At 43.2% G+C, this 27,164-nt stretch overlaps 1 protein-coding gene across 4 annotated transcripts in view; it reads right to left on the reverse strand.

Annotated features, from left to right (window-relative positions):
- Positions 1-27,164, reverse strand: part of DPP6 (dipeptidyl peptidase like 6) — an 889,057-nt gene that overhangs the window by 327,558 nt on the left and 534,335 nt on the right. For all 4 annotated transcript variants that reach the window (XM_045792245.2, XM_087860659.1, XM_045792244.2 and 1 more), the window contains exons 2-3: positions 19,932-20,046; positions 65-163 (exon numbers count right to left, since the gene is read on the reverse strand). In XM_045792245.2, the coding sequence (XP_045648201.1) occupies positions 65-163; positions 19,932-20,046 (214 nt within the window). The remainder of the gene's footprint in view (positions 1-64; positions 164-19,931; positions 20,047-27,164) is intronic.

A 27,164-nucleotide genomic window follows, 5' to 3' on the forward strand; every position in this document is an offset into this window, starting at 1 on the left:
TAACAGACCAAACGCAAACCGTGGAAAAGTGGCTTCCCGCGCGCACGCAGGCCTCAGGACTTACCACTTATCCACGTAGCCTTGGGGTCATGAATTTTGAAATCATCACTGAAGAGATCTTCCACCGTGACCGTCTTCTTCTGAGACAGACTATTATCTTCCGCTAGAAAAGAACATGGCAAATAGTTAACCCTTTTATTTGGGGGTAAAAAAAGAGAGGACCACAAAACATTGGGGTTGCCATTCAAAAATAGTACGTATGTTAAAACATATACTTTCTCTACCTAACTTGAGGGCTGAACAAAAGCCAGTCCTGCTTTTTGGTTTTAATCAAAATATCACAAACTACGGTAAGGGGATCATGGTGCAGTAAAAGGGCATCATTTCCCCTCCTCTACTTGAACCCGTAAACGATCACATTTCTTAGGAACAGAGGGAAATGTTTCAAGACTGATTCGTGAACACCAAGGTGGGGATGGTCACGAGAGGAAGCAGCAGCTGTCCAGAATGGAGCTCAGTGGGGTGATGTCATCAGTCACTCACGATGCATTTATTCAATGCCAACCACTGGCAGCGTGTTGGGTGCTGGGGATGAAACGGTGAGGGACGTATCCCGTAGGTATTGATAGCGCACATGCCTCACTTGTCCCTGGCTGTCTCGGGTTGGGAATCAGTTCCTGTTCAGACAGAATCACACCTCGAATGTCTGTGTGCAAACTACCCAGACTCCACCTTGCTTCATCTCCATCGCTCCGCTTGGCAGGGGAGCCTTGAAGGTACCACTCTCATATACATCCCAAGAGGAGATGTTTAGTGAACGGCACCAGTGGGTGAGCCTGTAGAAACCTGGCAACGTTTATCCTATTTCCTGAGGTGGAAGCTTCCGGGGTTTGTGCTCACAGAGTAAACACACAGGGTAGTATGTCAGACCGCTCTCACTTCTGCTATGCCAACAACCTCGTTAACCATTTCTGATGTACATCACCCTTCTAGTACAGAAGATGGCAGCTGTCAGCTGTCAGGGCCCTTCTCTTGAAGACTCGGTCTCCTCATTTCATCAGGTCTGCGCTGGGCTGCTGTGCGGGGCTCTGCTCAGTGCTAATCAAGGTGTGCAGGTCTGTGTGCAGCCTACGGGCGGGGCTTTCAGATCTGTGTTGTTTTCACATTTTGATGTTTGGTTGCTAGGTCTGTTGCTCTTTTCAGTTTCTGCCTGTGGCGCTCGCTTCCAGTTCTTGGGCCGTCAGAGAGCTTGCTCTCAACAGGACGCTTTGCCTCTTTTAATTTTCTGCTTCAAAATCTCTAGCAGGTGGAGAAAACGACGAGAATTTTTGCTAGATGGCATGATAACATAAATAAATACTCTCTGAATGAAATCCCCAAAGCTCCTTGTAGGATTCTAGTGCATAGATTCTATTACAAATCCTGTATGGTGTCTTTCTTTTGGCCTTTCTGAATGCTATCGATGACTGAAGTTGTCAGAAGAGTCACGTGTTACTGTGTGCATTGACCGATTTCTTAAATATCAAAAAGGATTAGTGTGTGTAAAAGTCTTTTGAAAATGACAGAATGCTCCCTTTCAAGGTGACCTTCTTATTAGACCTGATTGTATGTGGAGCTCTCCCAGGTGCTAAACAAAACATGTTAAACCAGACCTAAGTCTTCCCTGTAGGACCTTTCCATCGGCAACTGAAGCAGCCCCAGAAAAAGGAACACGCTGCTTCAGATGTGATGCATTTCGGTGTGGAAAACAAACAGTAAAGGACCATTTTAAAGATCACTAGGCATCAATGTAGTGAAGTTATACTGTAACCTAGTAATTAAGAAATATATCTACAACTAGTTGAAAAACAAGTCCTGGAGATTGAATGCACAGTATAGTGATTACAGACAACAATGCTGTATTATAAATATCAAATTTGCTAAGAGATTAGATCTTAATTATTCCCACTAAAAATAGGAATGATAATTACGTGACCTGATAAAGGCATTAGCTAACCCCCCAAAGGCAATCATATTGAAATATATATATGTATCAAATCAGCATGTTACCCACTTTAAACTTACACAATGGTGTTTGTCAAATATATTTCAATGAAAAATAAAATAAATAAAATAACACAAGAACGGTATAAAAATTTCTGAGACACTCTAAAGCATGTGGTCAGAAAATAAAGTCCTATTAAAACATAAACTTTATCTGAGTAAACTTCACTATTCAAGGAAGATTCTAGCTCACTTCTTGAGGTACCCATGATTGTAATGAGAAAAGAGTGTAAGGCTGTCATTTAAACAAATTTTGGGTAAAAGATGAAAAAGGTAATTTATTCACTTTCTGAAAATCTCTTTTTACAAACAACTGTTCTATTAATGTAAAAATGTCTTTTGTTTTTAAAAACAAATTTATTTTTTTATTTTAAATTTAAAATATTACTTTGTTTTTAAAACATACCTTATTTTTTTATAATAATTTTTTATTATGTTATGTTAGTCACCATACAGTACATCCCTGGTTTCTGATGTAAAGTTTGACGATTCATTACTTGTGTATAACACCCAGTGCACCATGCAATACGTGCCCTCCTTACTACCCATCACCGGCCTAGCCCATTCCCCCACCCCCTCCCCTCTGATGCCCTCAGTTTGTTTCCCAGAGTCTACAGTCTCTTGTGGTTCATTCCCCCTTCTGTTTAGCCCCCCTTCATTCTTCCCTTCCTTTAAACACATGACTTTCAAATAGGGACAGTTTGTGGTGGAGGCATTATGATATATGCTAGAAAGTGCTCTCCTCAAGCCAGGACACTTGACTCTGTCAATTATCAGCTCTGTCTCCTTAGGATGCTCATGCTGGCCTCTCTGGACCTTGGTGATTTGTTCACATATTCAACTGCTATCTAACGAAATCACTGATTTGTACTTTGATGCATTTCAAAAATCCTTTGGGGTGGTGACAAGCATGCGTGACTGCCATGCTCTAGGAACCTTACTGGGCCCTGAAGAATTCCAGCTGAAGATTCTAAGAGGCTCAGGGAGCAGGGGGAGCCAGATGGAAAGTATAACTGAGTTGCAACAGCATCAGTGGGGGCAACAGAAGGGTGGGCTATGACTAGGAAGAAAGAGGTGGGGAGAATCCTGGAAAGAATTCCCTGAGGAATGTCCTGCTAGCCAAGATAAAAGAGATACAAGAACATTCAAGCTAGAAGGACTGCAAGAGCATGAAGGCATCAGTGAATGGACCATCGTCAGGGAACTGTGAGTGTTGGTGTTGGGGTGGGAGAAAGTGTGAGTGGGAAATGTCCAGACATGAGGGCAGATCCTCTCATTACGTTTGATATTCTGGAATTTCATTAGAAAAGGTCTACTTGTGGTGCCTGGCTGGCTCAGTTAAGTGTCCAACTCTTGATCTTAGCTCAGGTCTTGATCTGAGGGTCATGAGTTCAAGTTCTGAGTTGGGCTCCATGCTGGGGGTGGAACCTATGATAAAAAAAAAAAAAAAGGAAAGAAAAAAAGAAAACGTCCACTTGTGGGTTTTCTTTAAAACTCACGCTTACCAGCCAGTAATATTGTCAGTCCCCACCTTAGGAACGTTGCCAGCAATGATCTCATTCGATACGGTTTGTCCTTCATTCGATTCCTCCCTTCCAGGGTGCAAGTGGACCTGCTGGGTCCGATCTCCACATCGCTGACTTTTTCGCTCATGTTTTCCACATTTTTATGTCTTTGGGGGCATTTGCAGGATTTCTTCCATTTGATTTTTCACTTTATCAATTTTTTAGCTTTATCTAGATAGCTCTTTCATCCCGCTACTGAATTTTCAAATTTCAAATTATATTTTAATTTCTAATACTCCTAATTAACTCCTTTTCAACATAATCTACTCTTATAGTTGTAAGCTCCTTTATCACTGATAATTTTTTTTTAAACCTAAAATGTCATTTTCTGTTTTTCCTATTGATTTTTATTTCTTTGGATCGAAGTGCTCATGTGTATTAAGCTGGTGTTCCTGCAGGTCTTTGTGACTTTTAGTTGTGAGCTTCCTCCCTGCAAGTGTCCTGGGTCATGAGAGACTCCTGGTGGTGTGGCCCCGAGCAATGTCCTGGGCACTTGGAGCCTCTGTCTGGGTCTCACGCTGCCATTTGGGCAGGAGCCCTTTGCCTGACGAGGGTGATATAATTCAAGGCCCTCCGAACATGAACCCAGCTTTAAGGCGGGGGCACCTGTCCAGTCCCCCGCCCCTCATGGACGCCAATATCCTAGCCGCTCCTGTTGGGTCTGACTCCAGTCTCTGCTCCTTGAGGGTGGCAGGACTTTGGGCTTACCTGCTTCTTGCTGTAGGTTTTCACCTGGTCCTTCTTTCAAGGACACCACTCTGTTCCAGGTATATAAAAAACTCTTTGTTTTTGAGTGCAGCTATGTTTTCACTATTTATTTTCTCTCATTTCTACCTGCTTGAAATCAGAAGGGAAAGATTTCTGTGCCAATCTGCCATCTTAAAATGGAAGTCACCTGGAACCGGAACTCATGTTGAACCGGAAGTTGAATTAAACCAGAAGTCAACATACCAGTGGAGATACAAGATGTGCCCAGTGGCTTTTATATTTGGATTTCATCCTGAAGGTAATCTGGGGATGACCGAAAAGTAAAGCTGCCTTCTGTCCGATAGCTGCATCACCACATGGCACTTGCAGTTACCGTGCATCCCGGTCAGCTCACCGGCATGCAGAGGCACGGCCCCATCCCTAGAGAGGCAGCTATCTTTACGTAGGTCAGAATACAATGCAAATCACTCACGCTCCTCTCCGGATGCTTTTTAAACAGTTATGTTGTTAAGTAGCACAATTACTGGGGAACATTTTGGAATGTTCTCTAGAGATTTTTAAAATTAGAACTAAATTCCACCACCCTGAAATGGATTAATTTGTGAAGCATAACCTCTTAAGGTTTTCAGTCACTGCAAGTAGAGGTTAGCTACTGACAAACCCAATTTAGTAACAAAGAAAATCTACCCAGATTAGTGAGAGGTCTTTTGTTAGTTCTGCTTGTGTTAGAAATTGGAATCAGTAACAACTCCAAAAAATGCTCTGCCGTCTTCGGGGACACTGGCAGTTTTAACTCTTGATCCTATAGGAAAGAGGACGAAGGAAAGCCATCTTATGGAAGGCAAACCTGAGCTACTGAGAGGTTACAAGGCTTCTCCGAAGATGTGTGGAAAGTCAGCCAAGCTAGCATGAGCCACGTCCGCAGGGAAATCTAAACGCTGGCATCGTTCGCAGAATCTGGTTTGTGGGCAACCTGTTCCCAAAGTGGGATGCTAATTAAATTCCAGAATACAGAAAATATCAGGCAGGTAATGCTCATAAGGGTCCTGATAAAACAGTATGCTCTCCAGGTTAAAAAAAAATTCTGTAAATAAAGGAAAAGGTTTAAAAACCATCTTTATGGTCACATTTCTGTAATGAGAAAAGCTCAGCCTCTGAATCAGATCAATAAGGAACACATACGACAGTGGCACACAGCAAGTGTTCACCCACCTTGTGTGATGCGGCAGGTGTCATGTATAAGGCTTTTCAAACTCCAAAGAGACAAAGACTGTGGTGCGCGGTGGGATATAGCTTCACAGTGGAGGCAGATCCCAACCCCAGGCTCAGAGTAAAAGTACTCTAGTATTTAGAATAAACCATGGGAACATTTCTATGTTGTTTCTATGAAAGCTGGTAATATTAGTTTGCTTCTATACAAGCACTCAGAGGAACATATGGAAATCAAAGAAGCTCTGTTTTTTTAAAAGATTGATTGATTGATTGATTGATTTAAGAGAGATAGAGAGAGAGCACAAGCAGGAGAGGCAGAGGAAGAGGGAGAGAGAATCTGAAGCAGACTCCATGCTGAGCACGGAACCTAATGTGGGGCTTGATCTCACGACCCTGAGATCATGACCTGACTGAAATCAAGAGTTGGACCCGCAACTGACTGCATCACCCCAGAGCACAGAAACTGTCTATTTTTCAAAGTCTGAACCATTAATTCGTGAGTTCCAATGATACAGCTTTTGCTTCACATCAAATCACTGCTGCTTGTGCCTTTACTGATGAACCAAACACGGGCAGCCATTTAGTCCAAGGAAACAACTATGAAAACACAGGAAGAATCTCCCTTCACTCTGCCAGCATGTTAACGGAGTGAGTGCTCTATGCAGATGCTGGAATCAATATTTCCAACACAAAGAAACCCCCTTTTTTTTTTAAATAGAAGTACAATCAATGCTATCTATTGTAGATGATACTCATAATTCCTTGGTAGATTCTTATCATAATGAAATAATAAATTTAGTCATGCTTTACTATCAACAACTTGCGAACAATGAAATTTAAACTGGTTAAGGTGCCTACAGGTCGTGAAATGGAGCACACCCAGAGTCTTACTACAACTCATTCAGGTGACTTAGATGATGATATTTGGGACTTTTGAGCTGATGAGATTTTGAACTCTGAGTTAATGCTGCAATAGCTTGGGACTTTTGGGGACCTTAGGATGGAGAGAATGTACTTTTATGTGGGATGCATGTGAATCTTTAAGGGCTAGGGGTCAGACTGTGTAGGTAAAATAATGGCCCCCAAAGGGGTCCATGAAGACAGGTGTTATGGACTGAGTTGCACCCCTCTCCCATTCATACGCTGAAGTCCTAACCCCCAATGTGACTATAGTTGGAGATAGAGCCCTACAGGAGGTAATTAAAGTTAGATGGGATCATAAAGGTGGGGCTCTACTCCAAAAGAACCAGTGACCTTGTAAGGAAAGAGAAGACACACTCTCTCTCTATGCACGCAGACAAAAAAGCAATGTGAGACACAGCGAGAAGAGGCCGTCTGCAAGCCAGAAAGAGAGGGCTCACTAGAAACCAACCCTGCTGGTGTTTGATCTTGGGCTTAAAGTCTCGAGAACAATGAGAAAACAAATTTCTGTTGTTTAAGCCACTCAGGTGTGTGGTGTTTTATCATGCCAGCCTGAGTCCACTAATACATCTGGTATTTTCAAAATTTCCTTTTCCAACTTTTTGTTGCTAGTCCATAAAACACAGTATCTGCATATAGATCTCATATTCTGCAACCTTTCTAAACTTATAGCACACTCTACATAGGCATTCATTTTGTCCTCATAAGGACAGTTTTATTTGTTCATTTCAAGTAGAAATAATCCATTAGAACTGCTAAGAAAACTGGTTTGTATAAGAAAGTCAAGGTCCAAGTAGCAATAAGCTGAATCGTAGCTACTAATGGATTTGAAGAAATGAGAGTCCACTTGGCCTGAATGCCTCAAGACAAATGGTGAATGTTTTAAATGAGTTCTCCATTTTTAAATCAACTTGATTATTATTTGGTAGAGGTTTCGTTAAAGTGAGAAAAGAGGCTGCAAATATTATCCAAAGCTGCGAGGAAGAATGGGGGGGGTGGGTGCCGGGCCGGCTGGGGAGGTGGTTCCCCAGATTAGCCAGCAGGGTCCAGACACAGCACTTAAGGTCGGAGCACCAAGAAATATATACAGCAAGACATTCTCGTTTAAAGTTATGAAAGCAATCTATAAAGGACTTAAAAATAACTTCCGAGGCTTCATAAGAGAGTGAAGAAAGGAAGTGGGAGGAATAGAAGCGAGGAGCCGTCTTCACTTTGATAGAGTTGTCTGTGAATATTGATAGAAAAGCGTAAGAATCACAGGAACAAACACCAGAAAAACTAACATCAGAATCAGTGAAATCTAATGAATGATACCTAGACACTGGTAGTAGAATTGATAGTATAAAAAAAAAGTACTATTATTATTTTGATTTTGGTTCATTTAATAGCTTTTTCACTATTGTTTTTCTGGTTATACATACTACCTGGGAAATCATTCATAAAGTCGTATTCTGATCCTAGCACATACTCACGCCTGAGTCTAGTGTCTGAGCTGGAATGTGTCTTCCGGACGCACCAACACCACGGTCAGCTAACTTAACCTTCCCAGCCGACGGCACAGTTTGTCACGTGGACGAAGGTGTGCGGTGCTCCCAAAAGAGACATCGTGGCTGCTGGGGGTGGCTCGTTAATCCCCAAGGGCCCACATCCTGGTAGCAAATACCGTACGCACATTTTAAGGGAAATTTAGTTTCAGGGATCATCACGTGCCATGTAAAGTGTACATTTTTTAAACTTGGATTTTATTGGCCTTGGTGATTGATCTGTACTTAATTTGGTTCTTTCTGTTAATTTTATATGAATTGTAAGAGGAGCTTATATCCGTTTCACGCATGTAAGTAAAATCATAAAAATAAATTAAGTCAAGGCAGGGGATGGGTCCTGTCGCTTCCTCCCAACATTTTAAAACCACCAACAGCTCTCTCAATTCTGAATACGCGGCAGTTTCTTCTCTGCGGCAGAGATGATGAAGTATCAGATTCTGAATGAGAGGAGTCCTCCAGGGAGATGGGGGCTGGCATGGCCTGTGCTGGGAGCGGTGGCCGGCCCCCGCGTGTCCAGCACACGTCTTTCTAGCTCTCGCTCTCCACGGTGCCTGCCTGGGAGGTACGGCCCCTGCGAGACTGGCAGAGGCATTTGTTTCCCTCTGTCCTGCTGTCCCATGGCTGCTGCACCAGGTCACAGATCACCGCAAACGTGGCTCCGAACAGCTGACGTAGGAGCCGAGGGGAGCGGCTCTTCTTCGCCTTGTCTCGTGGCGGCATCACGACGCTCTCCGCCTCCCCGGTCACGTCGCCTTCTCCCCTCTGTCTGTGTCAGATCTCCCTCTGCCTCCTTCTTATAAAGATCCACGTGGTTGCATTTAGGACCCACGGATAATGCAGGAAACCCCCCATCTCAGGTACTGAACATAACCATCTCTGCAACAGCCCCTTCTTGCCATGTAAGGTGACATTCCCCAGTGACATTCCCAGGCGATGGTCCCAGGTTCCAGGGATTAGAACATGGAACTTTTGGGGAGCCATCCTGTCACTCAGCAGACCCTTCAAGACCTTTTCTCCATTTCCCACTAACCCACTACTTTAGAAGGCTTCCTCTGAAAACACAATAATCATACATTTACTGAAATTTTTGAAAAAGACAAAAAAGTATCTGGATAAGGATGAAGCAGGGGAGAAAAAGACTGATAAATCCGAGGTTCTGTAAGTTATCTCTTAGCCCAACTTCCTGCTCATTTTCATACTTCACCTAAAAGCACGGAGTTAATTTAGAAATAATCCAGCATTTGAGGAATAGGCCAGAGCCAACTGGGGAAGTGCACATATATGCTGGTTTTGCTGAAGTGGTAAACGGCTGCTCCAGCGGGGCTCAAGGTAGAGTTCTGCCTCGGAGAGAAGGGGGACCATGGCAGCCTGGCACTGAATCCCCCTTGGTGCTCTGACCTGCCTCCTTCATTGTGGGCGACTTCTCGCCACTTCTCTGATTTTATTGTATCATCTCTGTCTGTGTTCCCCACCCAGACCCGCTACCTTGACTTAAGACTCCTCAGTGGCCTCCTCTGGTTCCTGATGGCCAGCGTCTTCCCTAAAGTAGCAACTACTGGACTGGCCAGCGCCTAGTGACAAGACGGTACTGAAGGCTCCCCAAAGTCACCTGAACTTGACCAAGAGGCTTCGTCCAAACCAGGCAACAGACTGAAGAAAACCCGAGTGCCGGGCTGAGATTTATCCATCTCGTGGTTTATATACAACTATGCCTGTAAAATAGGGTGCAAAACGCAGCAATGCCTCGAGAAGTGCCCTTTTATGGATAAATATGTGGGCACATTTGCCTTCGCTTAGGTTCCTAATGCAAGCGTGAGTAAAACCTACTGCCATCCTTCAGATAAGCGGCTCTTTAGTGTAAGAATTCAATAAATAAGCCAGATGCACCTCACAATCCTACAACTAATGATGGAAAGTCAAAGCAGAGACGGTTAAGATTGTCCTAGGGACCCACTTCGCAGGACTTTGGAAGTTTGCAACTAACTATAAGGTCAGCAGCAGTGTGAATTAATTCTTCCTCTTATGAGACTCTGTCAGAACTCCCTCTCTCCAGATATGTTTCAGTTTAAGGAATGGTGCCAACTCACTGTTCACATTCAAGGCATGTAGACGGCATTCATAAACGATTTCACAAACTAAGGGGTCTTGTGGTGGCAGATAGGAAGCTGCCTCCTGAGAGCCACTGTACTCTCCCAAGTCCGCAGAGGCTGACCTTTAGAAATGCTCACTTTCTTAACCCCCTGCCAGCTAAGGGGCGCCATACTATATAGTTGTGGCAAGTAAGCTGTCTCCTGGTTGACTTCAGAAAAAAGACAGAACTACCCGAGGCAAGTTCCATGATTTTCCCTTCCTTCCGGTGAAGGTAGGACATGTGATGTGTGGAGCCAGGGCAGCCACTTTGCCAGCATGCTGACGAGAGCAGCAGAGATCTCTGAGCCGCTGAACCACCCTGGGCCCGGCCATGTCTGGACTTCTCCTTTTCCTTCTTTCTTTCTTTTTTGGTTTTTTTAAAGGCGGGGGAGGGGCAGAGAGAGAAGGAAAGAGAGAATCTTTAAGATTTTTTTAAAATTTATTTGAGAGACAGAGAGAGAGAGAGAGAGTAGAGGTAGGAACAAAGGGAGAGAAAGAGAGAGAGAGAGAATCCGTCAGCAGACTCCCCCTGAGCACAAAGCCCGACATGGGCTCTCACAACCCTGAGATCATGACCTGAGCCGAAATCAGAGTGGGCCATGTAACTGACTGAGCCACCCCGGCGTCCCTGGACTTCTCCTTTTATGAAACAATAGAACACTTACGGTTTGAATTATTCTAGTTAAGTATTCTGTTGGAGACAAAAGTAGTCTGATATTGTAACATCTGGGTTTTGGATAAATGCGCAAGCTGGTCCCCAACATGGCCCATGGACCGGCTGGCCAGGTACGTGAGTTTCCTGAAGTGAATCCAAACGCAAATAAGGACATGTATGCCTCTTCCAATGATAAGACGACGTAAAAGCAAGTTACACTATTCTGTGATGTTAGAAATTAGGTGGCCTTTGGAAGGATTAGTGATGAGAAAGCCTGGGATGGGGCTTCCGGGATGCTGGTTGAATTCCGTGTTTTGATCAGGGTACTGGCTATGGAGCCTGTTCAGTTTGAAAATTCATTAAACAATATAACATTACATATGTATTTTAAATAAATGTTTAAAAATCAATTGTTCTAGAATTTTTAAAAGAGGAGCTTCAAACAATGAGACATCCCTATATGCTTATTAGAATGGCCAAAACCCAGAGCACTGCCAACGCCAAATGCTGGCGAGATGGGGAGCCACAGGAGCCCTCGTTCATTGCTGGCGGGGGTGCAGAATGGTGCAGCCGGTTTGCAAGACAGTTTGGCAGTTTCTTACAAAACAAAATACACTTGTAGCATGTATTTCAGTAATCACACTCTTTGGTATTTACCCAAAGAAGTTGAAAATTATGTCTGTATAAACCTGCACGTGAATGTTTATAGCAGCTTTGCTCATAGTTGCCAATGGTGGGAAGCAACCAGAATGTCCTTGAGTGGGTGAGTGGGTGAACAGCTAAACAAACTGTGGTCCATCCAGACAATGGAATATTACTCTGCACTAAAAAGAAATGAGCTGTCAAGCCATGAAAAGGCATGGAGGAACCCTAAAAGCCTATTGCTTACGTGAAAGAAGGCGCCATACTGTATGCTCCCAACTGTATGACGTTCTGGAAAAGGCACAACTGCAGAGACAGTAAAAACATCGCTGCCAGGGGTTATGGGGGAGGGAGGGATGAACAGAGACCACAGAGGGCTCTTAGTGCCGCAAAGCTCTTCTGTAGGATACTGTAATGGTGGATGCGTGCCATCACACATTTGTCCAAGCCCATGGCATGCACAACACCAAGAGTGCACCTTTTTTAAAAAAAGATTTGTGTATTTTAGAGAGAGAGTGAGAGTGAGGGAAGGGCGGGGAAAGGGGGGACAGAGACTTAAGCAGACTCCACGCTGAGCATGGAGCCTGACACAGGGCTCAATCCCACGACCCTGAGATCAAGACCTGAGCCGAAACCAAGAATCAGATGCTTAACTGACTGAGCCACACAGGCACCCACCAAGAATGCACCTTAATGTAAACTATGAAATCTGAGTGATAATGATGCATCAATGAAGATTCAACCATTGTAAAAATGTGCCACTCTGGTGGGGATCGATAACGGAGGAGGCTGTGTGTGCCTGGGGGCAGAGGGTGTCTGGGAAAACAGTCCCTGCCTCTCAGTTTTGTTGTGAATCCAAAACTGCCCTAAAAAAATAGTCTATTAAAAAAAAAATCCAACGAAATTTTATTAAAGAACTTCCTTTGTTAACTGGCAGTCGCACCTCTGAAGTGGAGGGATTCTCTCAAATGTAATTTTAACAGAGCTTTTCTCCACAAACCCATTTCATCTTATTTTGACTCTGGTGTATATTCAGAACACTTGATTAAGTGTCTGACTTGCTCGTGCCCACTCTCTCCTATAGGAGAATCCAATTTATGAGCCGTGATGGCCAATTTGCTAGATTCCACTCCTTCTCAGTAAAGCCTAGAGGGTCCAATTGAAAATTAAAAAAAGATAAGCTGAGAGTTAGCAAAGTAGTTACAGACATTGGACCTAAACCAGTGATGAAATTTCAACTCCATAAAAATAATCTCTATGCTCTGCTCCCACCCCAAAGACTCATGAGTCTTATATTCTGATAACCTCTGCGTGGCCTCAACCCAAAGTCTACTGTCACTGTGACTTTCAAACCTCCAAGGCCTTTCAGTTACACACCACCTCCAAGTGTTCTAGTGTTTTCCATCGGAAACTGTTGTCCATCTTCTCTAATGTGAAAATCCATAAGGTCAACTGTCAGGGCTGTTCTAATGCAAATGTGATTCTGCTGGATTTTTCAGTGCCTATGACATTAACTGTGGCACTGGAGAATGTCAGAGTCCTTTTCATCCAAATGCAAGAACTGTCGCTACCCAAAAAGGCATACACTGTGTGTGACCTAGAGCAGGCACGTATTTATTATCTGAAAATAAAAAAGGTAACTTTGAGTCTATTACACCAAAGAGAAATTTAGAAAAGAGCACAGACTAGCAAGGGAGAAATGAATGACAAAACTGAAAAGGACACATTCTTATTTGGCTAGTCCCTTTGGGAGTAAGATTGCCTTAAACACTTTTAACTTGATCTTTAAAACATAAATTGTGCATAACTGATGGTAATTAGACGGTGCTACAGAACAAGGAGACTTGTCATTCAGGATGATTACCATGGGCCCCTTCAAGATCCAGGGTACCAACAGGACCTCCATGTGGTTCTTCCTACCAAGCCGGAAAGGGGACCCACGTGAACACGGGAACGTTTCTACCAAAAGACTGAACCCAGTTGAGTTCAGAATGGATTTTATGGGCAAGTAAAAAGCAGGTACTGTGATTTGAGTTTAAACAAACCAGAATATAAGTCTAGAAACAGGCGGTCCTTGAAAAAGATTATTTTATTACAAGTACCTACTACTTATCAAAGTCAATACCCAAGAACAAAGAATCCAATTAAGAAGCGGGCAGAAGACATGAACAGGCATTTCTCCAAAGGAAACATACACATGGCCAACAGACACATGAAAAAATGCTCAACATCACTTGGCATCAGGGAAACACAAATCCAAACTATAGTGAGATACCACCTCACACCTGTCAGAATGGCTAAAATTAATAAGTCAGGAAACGACAGAGGTTGGAAAGGGTGAAGAGAAAGGGGAGCCCTCTTACACTGTTGGTGGGAACACAAGCTGGTACAGCCACTCTGGAAAACAGTGTGGAGGTTCCTCAAAAAGTTAAGAATAGAGCTACCCTATGACCCAGCAATTGTACTACTGGGTATTTACCCCAAAGATACAGATGTAGTGATCCGAAGGGGCACCTGTACCCCAATGTTTATAGCAGCAATGTCCACAATAGCCAAACTATGGAAAGAGCCTAGATGTTCATCAACAGATGACTGGATAAAGAAGATGTGGTCCATATATACAATGGAATATTACTCAGCCATAAAAAAACACTGAAATCTTTCCATTTGCAAAGACATGAATGGAACTAGAGGGTATTGTGCTAAGTGAAATATGTTAGTCAGAGAAAGACAAATACCACATGATCTCACTCATACGTGAAATTTAAGAAACAAAATAGAGGATCATAGAGGAAGAGAGGAAAAAATAAAATGAGACGAAATCAGAGAGGGAGACAAACCATAAGAGACCCTTAATCACAGGAAACAAACTGAGGGTTGCAGAAGAGGAGGTGGGCAGGGGGAAGGGGTAACTGGGTGATGGGCATTGAGGAGGGCACGTGTTGGAATGAGCACTGGGTGTTATATGCAACTGATGAATCACAGACCTGTGCCTCTGAAACAAATGATACATTATATGTTAATTAACTGAATTTAAATTTTTAAAAATGTACCTACTACAATTTCTAAATAAGTCTATCAAAAAGGATGCAAGGCTGGGTGGGAACACACCGAGAACGGCACGAAAATTTGCTGGGTGTTATCATCACTAGGACTCTTCTCTCCTCCAGGCTGCACTTGGTCCCTCACCCAGTGGAAGCCACCGCCGCCCTTCGCTGTGCTCACAGTCTTAGGTCGATGAGTCAGTGACGGGCACCACTCAGCAGGCCTTCCCCAAGCCCTGCCTAAGGCTTCCCTTTTGCTTCTGCTTTCTGATCACACGTCTGCAAAATTGTCCTCATGCACGTTCCTTGCGTCTCTTGATGCTAAGCTCTCAGGAAGAGCATTTGTGTCTCCTTCTCTCAGTTTTCACCCAACACTGAACTCAATGCTCTCAGGCCCCGAGAGGGGAGCATTAATGTTTGACCAATGAATATGTCCTACTGGTTGAGGCGAGGATGCCCTGCAGGTTCGTGAATTTGAGAAAGCTCTGGAGCAGGGTCAGGTGGGGCCGTTTGACATTCTCTTCCGCCTGACCGAATTTTGATTGCCAAACAGAAGCCAGCGCTGCGCCCGGGACGGTGGCCTCAGGAAGCCCGTGATGGGGGGACGGCAGTACCCTCGCTTCTGGGCGGGCATGGCTGATAGTCCTAACCCGGGGACACGCACTGCCTGAGCAGCACAACCTGCAAAACGAAATACCAGCTACGGAAGCCCGGCAGAGCCCAAAGGTGAGGCAAGGCTCAGCCACATTTTGATTTTAACAGAAGAATAAAAGAAATTCTGCTCTTCAAAGCCTTTTCTGGAATTCAGGGATTCACTCCAGCCCCATCGCCAGCAGATGCCTGCTGCCCATTGCTGTTGCCCCTGACAACGGGCCGCCAGCATTCCAAGAGGTAACGGTGACGATGGCGATGTTCTCGATTGCAGAAGGCACACTGCTGCGTGGGAGCTGCGTGGAAGTGGCTCTCAGGGCTCGGGGCTGCGTCTGAGACCCTGGGACCTGCTCCCCTACGCAGTGGAGACGACCGAGGCCCAGCTCTCTGTGTGGTGTTGCACGGGCACGAGGAGGGAAGGCTTCCAGACTGGTTGGGAATTTATCCTGTCAGGACATTTACCACCTGGCCTCGCTGCTGGACCGCTGGGGAGAAAGGAGCTCCAGGGCCATGCCCTTTCATTTCACTTTGAAGTGACGACCGCAGGAGCCCTAGGACTCTGGGCGACCTCAACACTCCTGTGCGCCGTGGGAGGGCGGCAGCAACTGCAAAGTACTTAAAACACTGGCTTCTAAGTCCCCAGTCCAGTGCCGGACAACCACAGAATCAACTGTTCCATAATCATTTTCTCAGATAAAGCACAGTTCTGTTCAAGGAAAAGCAAAGGTAGGAACATGCACTCCATGAATCCTGAGATAGACCTGATTTCCCCCACGTTAAGAACGTGGTTGCTGAGATCGCCAGCTAAGGGGAATCATCGTCAGCCAATCACAACAGAACAAGCATTTGTCTTTACTAACCCTCCCCCTACTCAGATTTCAACGGCTGAGTCCATTTTTTCCCCATCAGTCAGATGCACTGTATGGAATCCCAGGTCCGGTGCCCCAGGCAACTCTGGGGTGCTCATAAAGCTTGCTCAAGGAGAGAGCAACGTTCTCTTTTTCATGATGGCTACTGAAACCTCTTCAACGTTAAGCAAGTTTTTATAGTACAGATTACTCCAGTGTTTTCTTTAATGTTCCCACCATCATGTGAACTAACAGCTCAAGTGAGAAGAAATTCATTTACTATGAAGTTCCACTTTTTAATATGTACGATTCAGGAGTTCTTGGTGTATTAACAGAGTTGTGAATCCATCAGCACTACCAAATTCCAGAATATTCTCATCACTCCCAAAAGAAATCTTATTTGGATGCATCCATGTAGGCTTATCAGTCGTAGCAAATGTACCATCCGGTGGGGATGCTGATAACCAGGGGGGCTGTGTGTTGTGTGGGGACAGACGGTATATGGGGTATCTCTGTGACTTCCTCTTAATTTTTCTGTGAATCTAAAACTTCTCTAAAAATATAATGTCATTAAAAAAAAAAAAGAAAAGAAGACTCTGGGAAACAAACTGAGGGCTTCAGAGGGGAGGGGGCGAGGTATAGGCTAGGCCGGTGATGGGTAGTAAGGAGGGCACGTACTGCATGGTGCACTGGGTGTTATATGCAAATAATGACTCATGGAACTTTACATCAAAAACTAAGGATGTACTGTATGGTGACTAACATAACATAATAAAAAATTATTATAAAAAAAAAAGAAAGAAAAGAAATCTCATTAGCAGTTACTTCTTACTGTCCCCACCTCCAGCGCCTGGCAACCACTAATGGACTGTATCTCTACGGATTTGCCCATTCTGGGATCATACAGTATATGGCCTTTTGGGTCTAACTCCCTTCACTTAGCATAACGTCTTCAAGTTTTGTCCATGTTGTCGTATACATCAGAGATCCATTCTTTGGTATGGCTGAATAATATTCCGCTGTATGGATACACCACATTTATCTATTCATTAGGTGAAGGACACTGGGTTGTTTCTTCCTTTTTGGCTCTTAAGAATAACGGTGCTATGGACATCCATAGGCAAGTTTCTGTATGAAAATATGTTTTCAGTTGTCTTGGGTATATATACCCGGGAATGGAATTACTCGGTCATATGCTAACACTATGTTTACTTTTTGAGGAACTACTGAACAGTTTTCCACAGAATCTATACAATTTTATATTCCTACTAATGTTTGAAGTTTCCCATTTTTCCACATCCTTACCAATACCTGTTATTTTCCTTTTTTTTAATAGCCGTCCGAGTGGATATGAAGTGGTGTACTGTATGATTTGCATTTCCTTGATGACTAATGTTGTTGGGCATCTTTTCAAATGCTTATTGGCCATTTATATTTCTTTGGATAAATGTTTTTGAAATCCTTTGGTTGTTTTTAATTAAATTATTTCTCTGTTTTGATTTATAATAATTCTTTATACAATCTGGACATTAGACCTTTACTGAACATATATCTTGTAAATATTTTCTCACATTCTATGGGTTGTCTTTTCACTTTCTTGATAGTGCCCACTGATGTACAAACATTTTTAAGTTCGATGAAGTCCAATTTATCTATTTTTTCTTTGGTTCCTTATGCTTCTGGTGTCATATCTAAGAAACTGTTGCCTAACTCAAGATCATAAATATATGCCCCTATGTTTTCTTCAAGAATTTTATAGTTTCAGCTCTTTTATTAGGTTGTTGATCCACATTGAGTTGATTTTTGTATATGGTGTGAGGTAGGGCTCCAACTTTGCTATTTTGACTGTGGATATTCAGTTGGGCAACCACTATTTGTTGAAAAGACTACTCTTTCTCCATCAAAAGATCTTGGCACCTTTGTCAAAAATCAATTGGCCATAAATGTATGAGTTTTTTTCTGAGCCCTCAGTTCTATTCCATTAATCTATATGTCCATACTTATGCTAGTACCATCATTACCATAGCTTTAGAGTAAGTTTTAAAATCAGGAAGTATAAGTACTTAACCTGTTCTTTTTCAAGGCTGTTTTGGCTATTCTGAGTCCCTTGTATTTTCATCTGAATTTTAGAATCAGTTTGTCTATTTCTCCAATAAAGGCAATTGGGATTTTTATAAAGATTAGATTGAATCTATAAATGTATTTGGGAAGTATTGCTGTATTACCAATATTAGATCTTCCAATCCATAAACACAGAGTATCTTTTTCATTTACTTAGGTCTTCTTTAATTTCTTTCAATTATGTTTTATGATTTTTCAGTGTACAAAACTGTACCTCTTCTGTTAAATTATTCCTAAGTACTTTGTTCTTTTCAAAACTATAGCGGGTAGAATCATTTTCTTAATTTAATTTTTAGATTGTTCATTGCTAATGTATGGGGATACAAATGATTTTTGTATATTGATCTTGTATCATCCAGCCTTGCTGCATGTGTGTGTGTGTGTGTGTGTGTGTGTGTGTGTATTCCTTCAGATTTTCTATATACAAGTTCATGTCATCTATGAATAGAGATCGTTTACTTCTTTCCTATCTGCATTTTTTCCCCCTTGCATTGCCTGGGCTAGAATATCTAATAGAATGTTAAATAGAAATGGGGAGACTGCGCATCCTTGTCTGTTCCTAATCTTAGAGAAATGCTTTCAATCTTTCCCCATTAAGTATGCTATTAGCTGTGGATTTTTCATACATGCTCTTTATCAGGTTGAGGAAGTTTCTACTAGCTTATTGAGTGTTTTGTTATGAAAAGATTTTGAACTTTGCAAATGTCTGCTCTGTGGGTTCCTTCCCTCCCTTTATTCTATTAATATGTATGTATTACATTGATTTTTATACATTAAATCAATTTTTTTCCTGGCATAAATCACATTTTGTTAAGGTGTATAATCCTTTTTATACCTTGTTGGATTCAGTTTGCTAGTATTTGGTTGAGATTTTTACATCTATTTTCATAAGGGATATTGGTTATAGTTTTCATTTCTTGTGATACCTTTATTTAGTTTAGGTTTCAGGGTACAGATTACTCTTTTTGTCATTGAAGTTCTGGAATCATTTAAATGTACACCATCATTTACTTGCGCTTTTTGTAAAAATGTAAAATTTATTTATTTACTTACTTATTTAACTTATACATTTCAACGTATCTACTTATTTTTCCATCTTAAGGCCTAATAACTGTGCAGTCTATTTACTGAGGGTTAGAGCTAATTGTTTACATAATTAGGAACCTAACATGACAATGAGAATGTGGCCACAGTGGTTTCCTATAACTGCCATGTGGTTATCTTACAGGAAAAGTCTTCCTTCTCTCCTTATACTCCATCACAGCCCGCTTCACATCTCATCTTCTTCCTGAACTTCTTCACGAAGGACCTCTCTCTCCTCCAAGGTCCCGTAGCACTATTTCTGAAGCATTCAATGGTGCAGGTGTATACACATTTTGCTGTAGGTTTTTCCTGAAATTTTTTGTATGTTTTTTCTTTCCTGTGAGATTTCTGACTCTTTCTTATACTTTTGTTATTTTATCAAGTACCTCTGTTCTTAGTTCACACTCAATGTATGTTGTTTTAATAATTTTAAAAATTCACCTTTGATATACTAGCTATGAATTCCATGAGATCCGTATAACTTCATATTTATAATGCCATTGTCTTTAAGCTCATCAAGCATGAATAAGTAATTATGAATTTTAATATATGCCAAGCATTTCTACCTAGTCAACAATTACATGAACACATTCAAAGCAGACAAAATGGATTTTCATTGAAACATATTAATCATTTAACAATATGGCAGGGTGAGAATTAGAACCTGGAAAAATAAATCATGTTACTTAGAAAAAAATTTGCAAGGCACAACTAGGCACTTCCTCCCTTACAGTGCCTTGCTTTTCAAGAATAAATATAAGTACCTGGTGTCAGCAGTATGACCGAGGTGACAATCAAGGAGCAGATGACCAGAATCACAAGGAGCGCAATCGCTATTCCCTTCCAGTTTCTTTGGGGAGGGTTACTCCCCACCAGCTCCTAAAAACAACAACAGGAAAGAGAAACCCAATGAGTGAAGTAAGGAAATAAATAAAACCAAACAGATGCATTCCATTTGAATCAAGAACCAAGACACGAAAGAGTGAAGGAGCCATATTCTCATTCTTGAAGCTCTGAGTAGCTCTTTTCTCCACCCTTCTGCCTCCTGCTCTCGTCCCTGCACTGCGGCAAAACCTGATCTCAAGGACGAATGTGATAGTATATTATGTTGACAGCTTTGCTGAGAACTGACTCTCTCTCCACTCGGGACACTGGGGTCTCCAGCACAGGGCAACCGTGGCGTTTCTCTTCATGACAGCCAACCTCCTCACCCCACTGAGTCAAACCCAAGTATGATTAGTATTGCCAGCTCCAAGTCTTCACTCATCTTCCTTCTCATGCACATCTACACCGTTAACTTCTATTTCAGGGTACCAGATTCAAACATTCATTTAGCACATCCTGCATACCTAGTGCAATTAACCTCGACCCACTGCTCACGATCTCGAGCCCTTTCTTCCTTCTGTAGAACCTCATACAAGGCTTCAAGATTCCCCGGGTCTCTTCACTGGGTGGTTCACTTAGACCTATTCTAGATTTTAGTCCCTCCAGGGAGCCATGTTTGCATTGTTGCAGGGGTTAGGGTGGGAGGTAGAACCTGGAGACGTGGCTAAGGTGTGCTATAGGTTGGATGAATCTAGGAAATTAATCAGGCATATTGGCTGCTGAAACCAACTTTTGATTCCTTTCAAATCAGGGTGTTCATATAATTTACATTCCAAGCTGGGATCTTTTGAGAGACGAAGGGTTAATATTTATAATAATTAATAAACATAATAGTTTATATTGATAGAAATTATCATTAATTATACGAGAGCAATTGGCACTCCCCAGGGCCAATAAAGACATATGGTCACACTGCAAACGGTCCACTGCTCCTTCTGCCCGTACACAGATCACAAAACATTCTCTCTTATAGTGTCCATAATTACAACTCATATTAACTCCAAGTCAAGATGAAGTAGAACAGAGGTGGCCTCAAAAAGTAGATAATGCAATGCCCAAATACAACTTCATCCACAGCTCAAAGTTCATTAGAATGTAGCAATTTTCTGCTAATCAAAATAAAGGTAATATTAAATGGAGGACAGCAAATAATTAATAACTGACAGGCAAATATTTAATATTGGCTATCTAGGTTATCAAATTAAGAAAAATTCTGAGGGCCACTATGGTCTTAGCAAGCAAGGATTTTATAGTTGTTTAGAAATTTCTACCAATCTTCTTATTTGCTATCCAGAATTTACCTATTAAGTGGGTTTTTAGCACTAAAAAATGACAAAAATTTATACTGAGTTGATCTCATTTCTGAATGGAAAGAGTTTCCAACACAAGAAAATTACTGGCCAATAACAAGGAGAAGTAATTGGATTTTGCTGATTCAGCAGCTTTTCACTTTGCCCAAGTTTATGAAGAAAATTTGAAAATTCACCAAATTCATCAATAGCATAAATCTTGAATCAGTACTATTCATATGAACAATGTAGTACACATAATGTCTTGCAGACCCTAGTGCACACTGTTTTCTTTCTCTTTCTTTCCTTCTTTCTTTCTTCCTTCCTTCCTTTTCTTTCTTTCTTCCTCTTTCTTTCTTTCTTTCTTTCTTTCTTTCTTTCTTTCTTTCTTTCTTTCTTTCTTTCTTTCCTTCCTTCCTTCCTTCCTTCCTTCCTTCCTTCCTTCCTTCCTTCCTTCCTTCCTTCTTTTTCTTTCTTTCTCTTGAGAGAGAGTGTGAGTGCATGAGGGGGGGAGAGGCAGAGGAAGAGGGAGAGAATCCTAAGTAGGCTCCACGCCCAGTGTGGAGCCCTACGTGATGCAGGGCTCAATCTTACAACCCTGAGATCATGACCTAAGCTGAAATCAAGAATCAGAGGCTTAATCGACTGAGCCACCCGGCACTCCCCTAGTGGACATTTCTTAAACACTGCTCATGTTAAATTCCAGGGTAACAATCAAACCAGAATATTTTAATAGTCAAGACCAAATTTCATTCAAGATTCAGAATAAAATTAATGTTATTGTCTTCATCAGCTCAAACAATTGATATCTTTTGAATCTTGTTAATAATAATCTAGAGTTCTAAAATCTGTTCTAAGCACATCTATTAAATACACTGGGCAAAGCTGATATGCATGAAGAAGCCTAAGACTCTTTCTTTGTGTCAGTTTCTTGATGAGCCGATAGTAGATAGTGTCGCCGATTTACTTCCAGAAGTGTATTTGAACCCATGTTGCAGTGACACAGGTCCTTCTAAGCCTCAGTGGGCCCCTCACCAGCCCCAACACCACAATGGGATGTCCAGGTCTAGGCTAGATGGTGTCAGAGTGTCTGCCAAGATGACCAGAAGATGGAGATGTTTGCAAAACATGTCACGTGAAGGAAGAGTTCAGCCTCAAAAGCCAAACACTTAGAGTCTTCATCCACTTGAACTATCACATGGAAGACAGAGGAGACTTATTCTGTACAGCTCCACAAGGGAGACCTGTGTTTCAGTACAGCTTTAAAATTCCCAACCATTCGTACCGCCTCACAATAGCATGAGCTGCTTTGCCAGGAAGTGCACAGGATGGTGAACACCTAGCGGGGGTCCTGGAGGTCCAATCCTCCAGAAAGGAGGGTGGAAATAAATGATCTTAAAAATGCCCAATAGAGTAAAAGTTCTCTGAACACATACAGGATGGAAGAGAGAGATGCAAAGCTGTGAAGCTGCTACCCAGGGGTGGAAGATGAACGGGAGACAAGGGCTTCTGGAAAGGGGACATAGCCTTTGCTTCCTCCTGTTCACTGGACTAAGAAAATACTTTTTTTTAATAATAATTTTTTATTATATTATGTTAGTCACCATACAGTACATCCCTAGTTTTTGATGTAAAGTTCCATGATTCATTACTTGCGTATAACACCCAGTGCACCATGCAATACGTGCCGAAAATTCTTTGCACAGAAAACCAGTTCAGTATATATTATTGAATGGGAGAATGTACCATAGATAACCAAACAGGTATCGACAGCATAGCCCTCTCAAGTGAAGTGGGTCTGGGTCAATGACACCCTGCCTTTCTTTCTTTGAGAGAGGGAGAGAGAGAACAGGGACGGGGAGGGACAGAGGGAGAGCACGAGAGAGAATCCTGAGCGGGCTCCATGCTCAGCACAGAGCCTGCTGTGGGGCTCCATCTCACGACCCTGAGATCACGACCTGAGCAGAAACCAAGAGTTTCTAGGCACCTAGGCATCCCAACGACACCATTGCATAAAGACAGATGCACCATTTTGCCTTCCAGGCAGCATTCTCACACATTTAAAAAGTAGGGCAATTTTACCCACATGAAAGCAGATATTCTTTATTAAATTCCACTTTCATTTGCCAATTTCACCTTTCACAGTACAGGTAATTTCTTTTTTAAATGACACAAACACTATTGTAACAATACTAATAGGAAACAAGTTAAGGAGGAAACAAATCGTGAATAATGTTGCTAATCCAAGAAAACAAAACTTTTCATTGTCCCCATTTTCCTTTCTAGTCACGGTCCGTATGCACATTTAATTTCTGCCAGAGTGTAACCGGAGCGTAGAGACGTTGAGTCCGAACGCAGCTGAATACGTGCTTCCTTGAGCGTCTCATTCGACTCCCGGATTCAGACGACTTCCTCGCCTTAACTTGCAGGAGCTGACTTACTGAAAATTTGAGTAGAGCTGACCCTGCTTCCCATGAAGGACAAGACAAGTTAATAAATTATCCCCTGAAACATTAAGCTTCAGCGGTGCATTTCTTGGCAGAATTATATATTTTTGCCTAGGACAGTGAAAATGAGATTGTAAGACATTCCCTGTTCTGTTTGGTACCACAGATATACCTCAGAGATCTGGTAAAATGGAAGAGCATGTCTACAACCAACCATTTGGTGTAATGAGGTGATAAAACCTTTCATCCATCCATCCATCCATCCATCCATCCGTCCATCCATGTGTCTGTCCATCTGTCCATCTATCCACCCATCTGTCTGTCCATCTATCCATCCGTCCATGCATGCATCCATCCATCCACTTAACACATGTCTATCCAGTGCTTCCTCTGCCAGCCCTACCCCGAGACCCTTGGGTACAGCAGTGAACAAAACAGACTACACTGCTATCAACTCAGCAAGCTAGTCGTTTTCTTTTTACATATTTCCTTTCTTGTATTCTAGTGCAGGGAGGGGCACAAACAATAAACAGATAAACCCACGAAGAGAAGAAAAAAGCAGGACGAGGGGATCAAGGGGGAGTTGCACCCTGTTTGTATATAAGGAGGTCAGAGAGGTTTTCTAATAAAGTGACATTTGAACAGAAACTGCAAGAAGTGCAGCTGGGAGGAAGGACGTCAGGCTGCTACGGACTGAACTCTGTCCTTCCTACACTCACATGCGGAAGCTTGAACCTGCAGTGTGATGGTATGTGGACAGTGGGCCTCTGGGAGGGAACGAGGGTTACATGGGGTCATGAGGGTGGGGCCCTCAGGACAGGGTTAGTGTCCTTCTAAGAAGAGACAGCAGAGAGCTTGCCTCCTCTGTCCACACACATGCATCGAGGGGAGACCACATGAGAGCACAGCAAGAAGGCTCTGTTGGCAACCTAAGGAGGAAGGGCCCATGACACGGCAGCCTGCACCTTGGCCATGGGCTTCCAGGCTCCAGGGCCGTGAGAAACAAAGCTCGTGGCTCAGAGGCACGTCTCCGACATTCTGGGAAGCCGTGCTTGGTTTCACAAGCAGAGTTCATTATTCCTCCATCTGGACACAACTGTAACACGTTGTAAGTGCTTTTCTGTAGCATTACTGCACTATTAAATTGGGTATTTAATGTCTGTGTCATCACCAGACTGCACGCTACTTGGTGTGCTGGCGTTCCTGATGCCCGGTATAGAACTGGGGACAACACGGCGCTCCGGGACTGCGGTGCAATCCTCCAAAATGGAAGTTGGACATATGAACGCCTTTACAAGAAGCAAATTTGTTATTTGCTGGCGCCTCTGGCAGAAGAGCCATCGTGGATTGATGCGGAAAGCAAAGCAGTAATACAAGCCCAGCTCCACCGACGATGCCATAAATAGCAGTTGGTCCTAACAGATGTGACGCAAAGTGACATCTATAGCTGGCAACTGCCTTGTCCCTAGTGATATAATCGCTGCTCACACTTATTCTTAACTCAGGCAAAAAGAAAACAAACAAACCCAACCGAATGAACGAGAAACAAACTCAACCTTTTCCTGGGTTGTTTGGTTGTTTGAAATATAAAATTCATGTTTTCAGAATGTTCTTATCTTAGGAATCTGTGACTGGAGCTTGGTATTTTATGTGCCAGTTGTACAACCGAAATGGAAGACACAGACATTGAAATAATTAAACACCCACAGTGTTCTGTGAATAGATTAAGGGGGGTCGCCGCGCATGTCCACCAGGCCCTCCCCGTCTGTGCTCAAATCCAACACGCCTTCTCTTGGTCTGAGCTTCCTCTTTCCCACGAGCTACCCCTTGCTGACTTTATCACACCTTGTGCCTTATGATAAGCAGCAGACATTCTCAGGAAACATCTGAGGTGATTATTTAGAAATCAGAGAAACTGAAGGCTGCTGGGGTGGGGGGGGGGAAGCAAAGAAGGCGTGGAAGACAAAAGGAACCCAGTGCTTGGGGGTTAGGACCAAATGCAAGTGTGTCCGGAAGCACACTAAAATTCATAACATTTATAGAAACGTAAGATATTGCTTTACGGTTGATTGCTATTGCTACCAAATAATGCTTCGGTGCCATTTGATAGACACTATGGGAAGAACTCAAAAGCACATCACATTTCTGATACATTATAAAGAACGTAAACACAGAGAATCCCACCTCTTTTGGCCACTTCCGAGCTCTAAAGAGGGGAAAAGGCATCTTCACTTCTGTTGGGTCCCCCTGGTCGGGTGATCCAGGCCACATCCATGTCACTCCACGGTGACACACAGGTTCCCCACGCAGAAAATACCCACCTTGAATGTTTCGGGTACACCTCATGGCGTGTTTGTTTTCCACAATGTATGTATAGGCATGCACAGCTAACAAGATAGAGGGGGTCTCACTTCCAGCAGAAGTGAGGGGCGAAGGGGCCTCAGTAAGGCCTCTTCCAAAAGGGGCCCCCTACCACGGAAGATGAACGCGGGACACTGCAGATGCAGGAGCAATCGGGTGGCAGCAGGAGAGCAGAGACTGCAGGGACGGCAAAGGTCCAGCCCTGCCAGCCTTGGTGGGGGCAGCGGGGACTCTATTTCCCTTCACTAAAGGCAGAAGGGTCGACCAGATGGCCCGCTCTCTAGGGAGGAAGGAAATGAATTCAATTATTTTCCTCACAATAGTCCATCTTTGAGCCAATCAATCTCCTCTTCACCCAGGCAGCTTTCAGAAGTATATTAAGACGAGAACACTCTTTGCAGCTCCCAAAACGGAAAGAGGCCTTCTCTACACTATCACCAGATCCAAGTTTAGGTCACTGATAGTGTAAAAAATTTCCAGAGAATACACACGAAGCAGCAGCTGATATGGCCTCACAATTCCGGCTGGATTTGGAGACACAAGCCAGTGGGCGAGGGGGCAGGACGGAGCCCACCATCAGTGAAGCGCTGTGTGTCCTGGGCAGGGAGAGTCTTCTGCTCCCTGAGATGCTCCCCTCCTCTAGGGCTGCTAAATACTGTGATGCCTGCACTGGTTGTGACTGTAAGAAATGGATGGGGCCCGTGGTCACAAGACACTAATGGATGGCGACTCCCCGTCAGTGACTCTGCGATTGGCGGCAGGACAGGGGGTGGGCTTCGGACAGACGGGAGCAACCAATGTGCTGTGAGTGAGGGGCGGCGCTGCTGTGACACACGGAGTCTCACCCTTCAGAAACTTGCACTGGTTTCACTATTCAGAAATCAAGTTTGGTTGACAGGCCCTACCGCGGAGGACTGGCGGTTGATTAGGAGTCGTCGTGCTCTTCGTGGAAAGGAGTTGGTATTCCCCAGGACCGTCAGACCCACACCCGGGTAGGCCTGTTGCCCTTGACAGT

Source organism: Ursus americanus, chromosome 3 (genome assembly GCF_024610735.1).
Source record: "Ursus americanus isolate L20-20 chromosome 3, mUrsAme1.1.p, whole genome shotgun sequence".
Lineage (NCBI taxonomy): Eukaryota > Metazoa > Chordata > Mammalia > Carnivora > Ursidae > Ursus > Ursus americanus.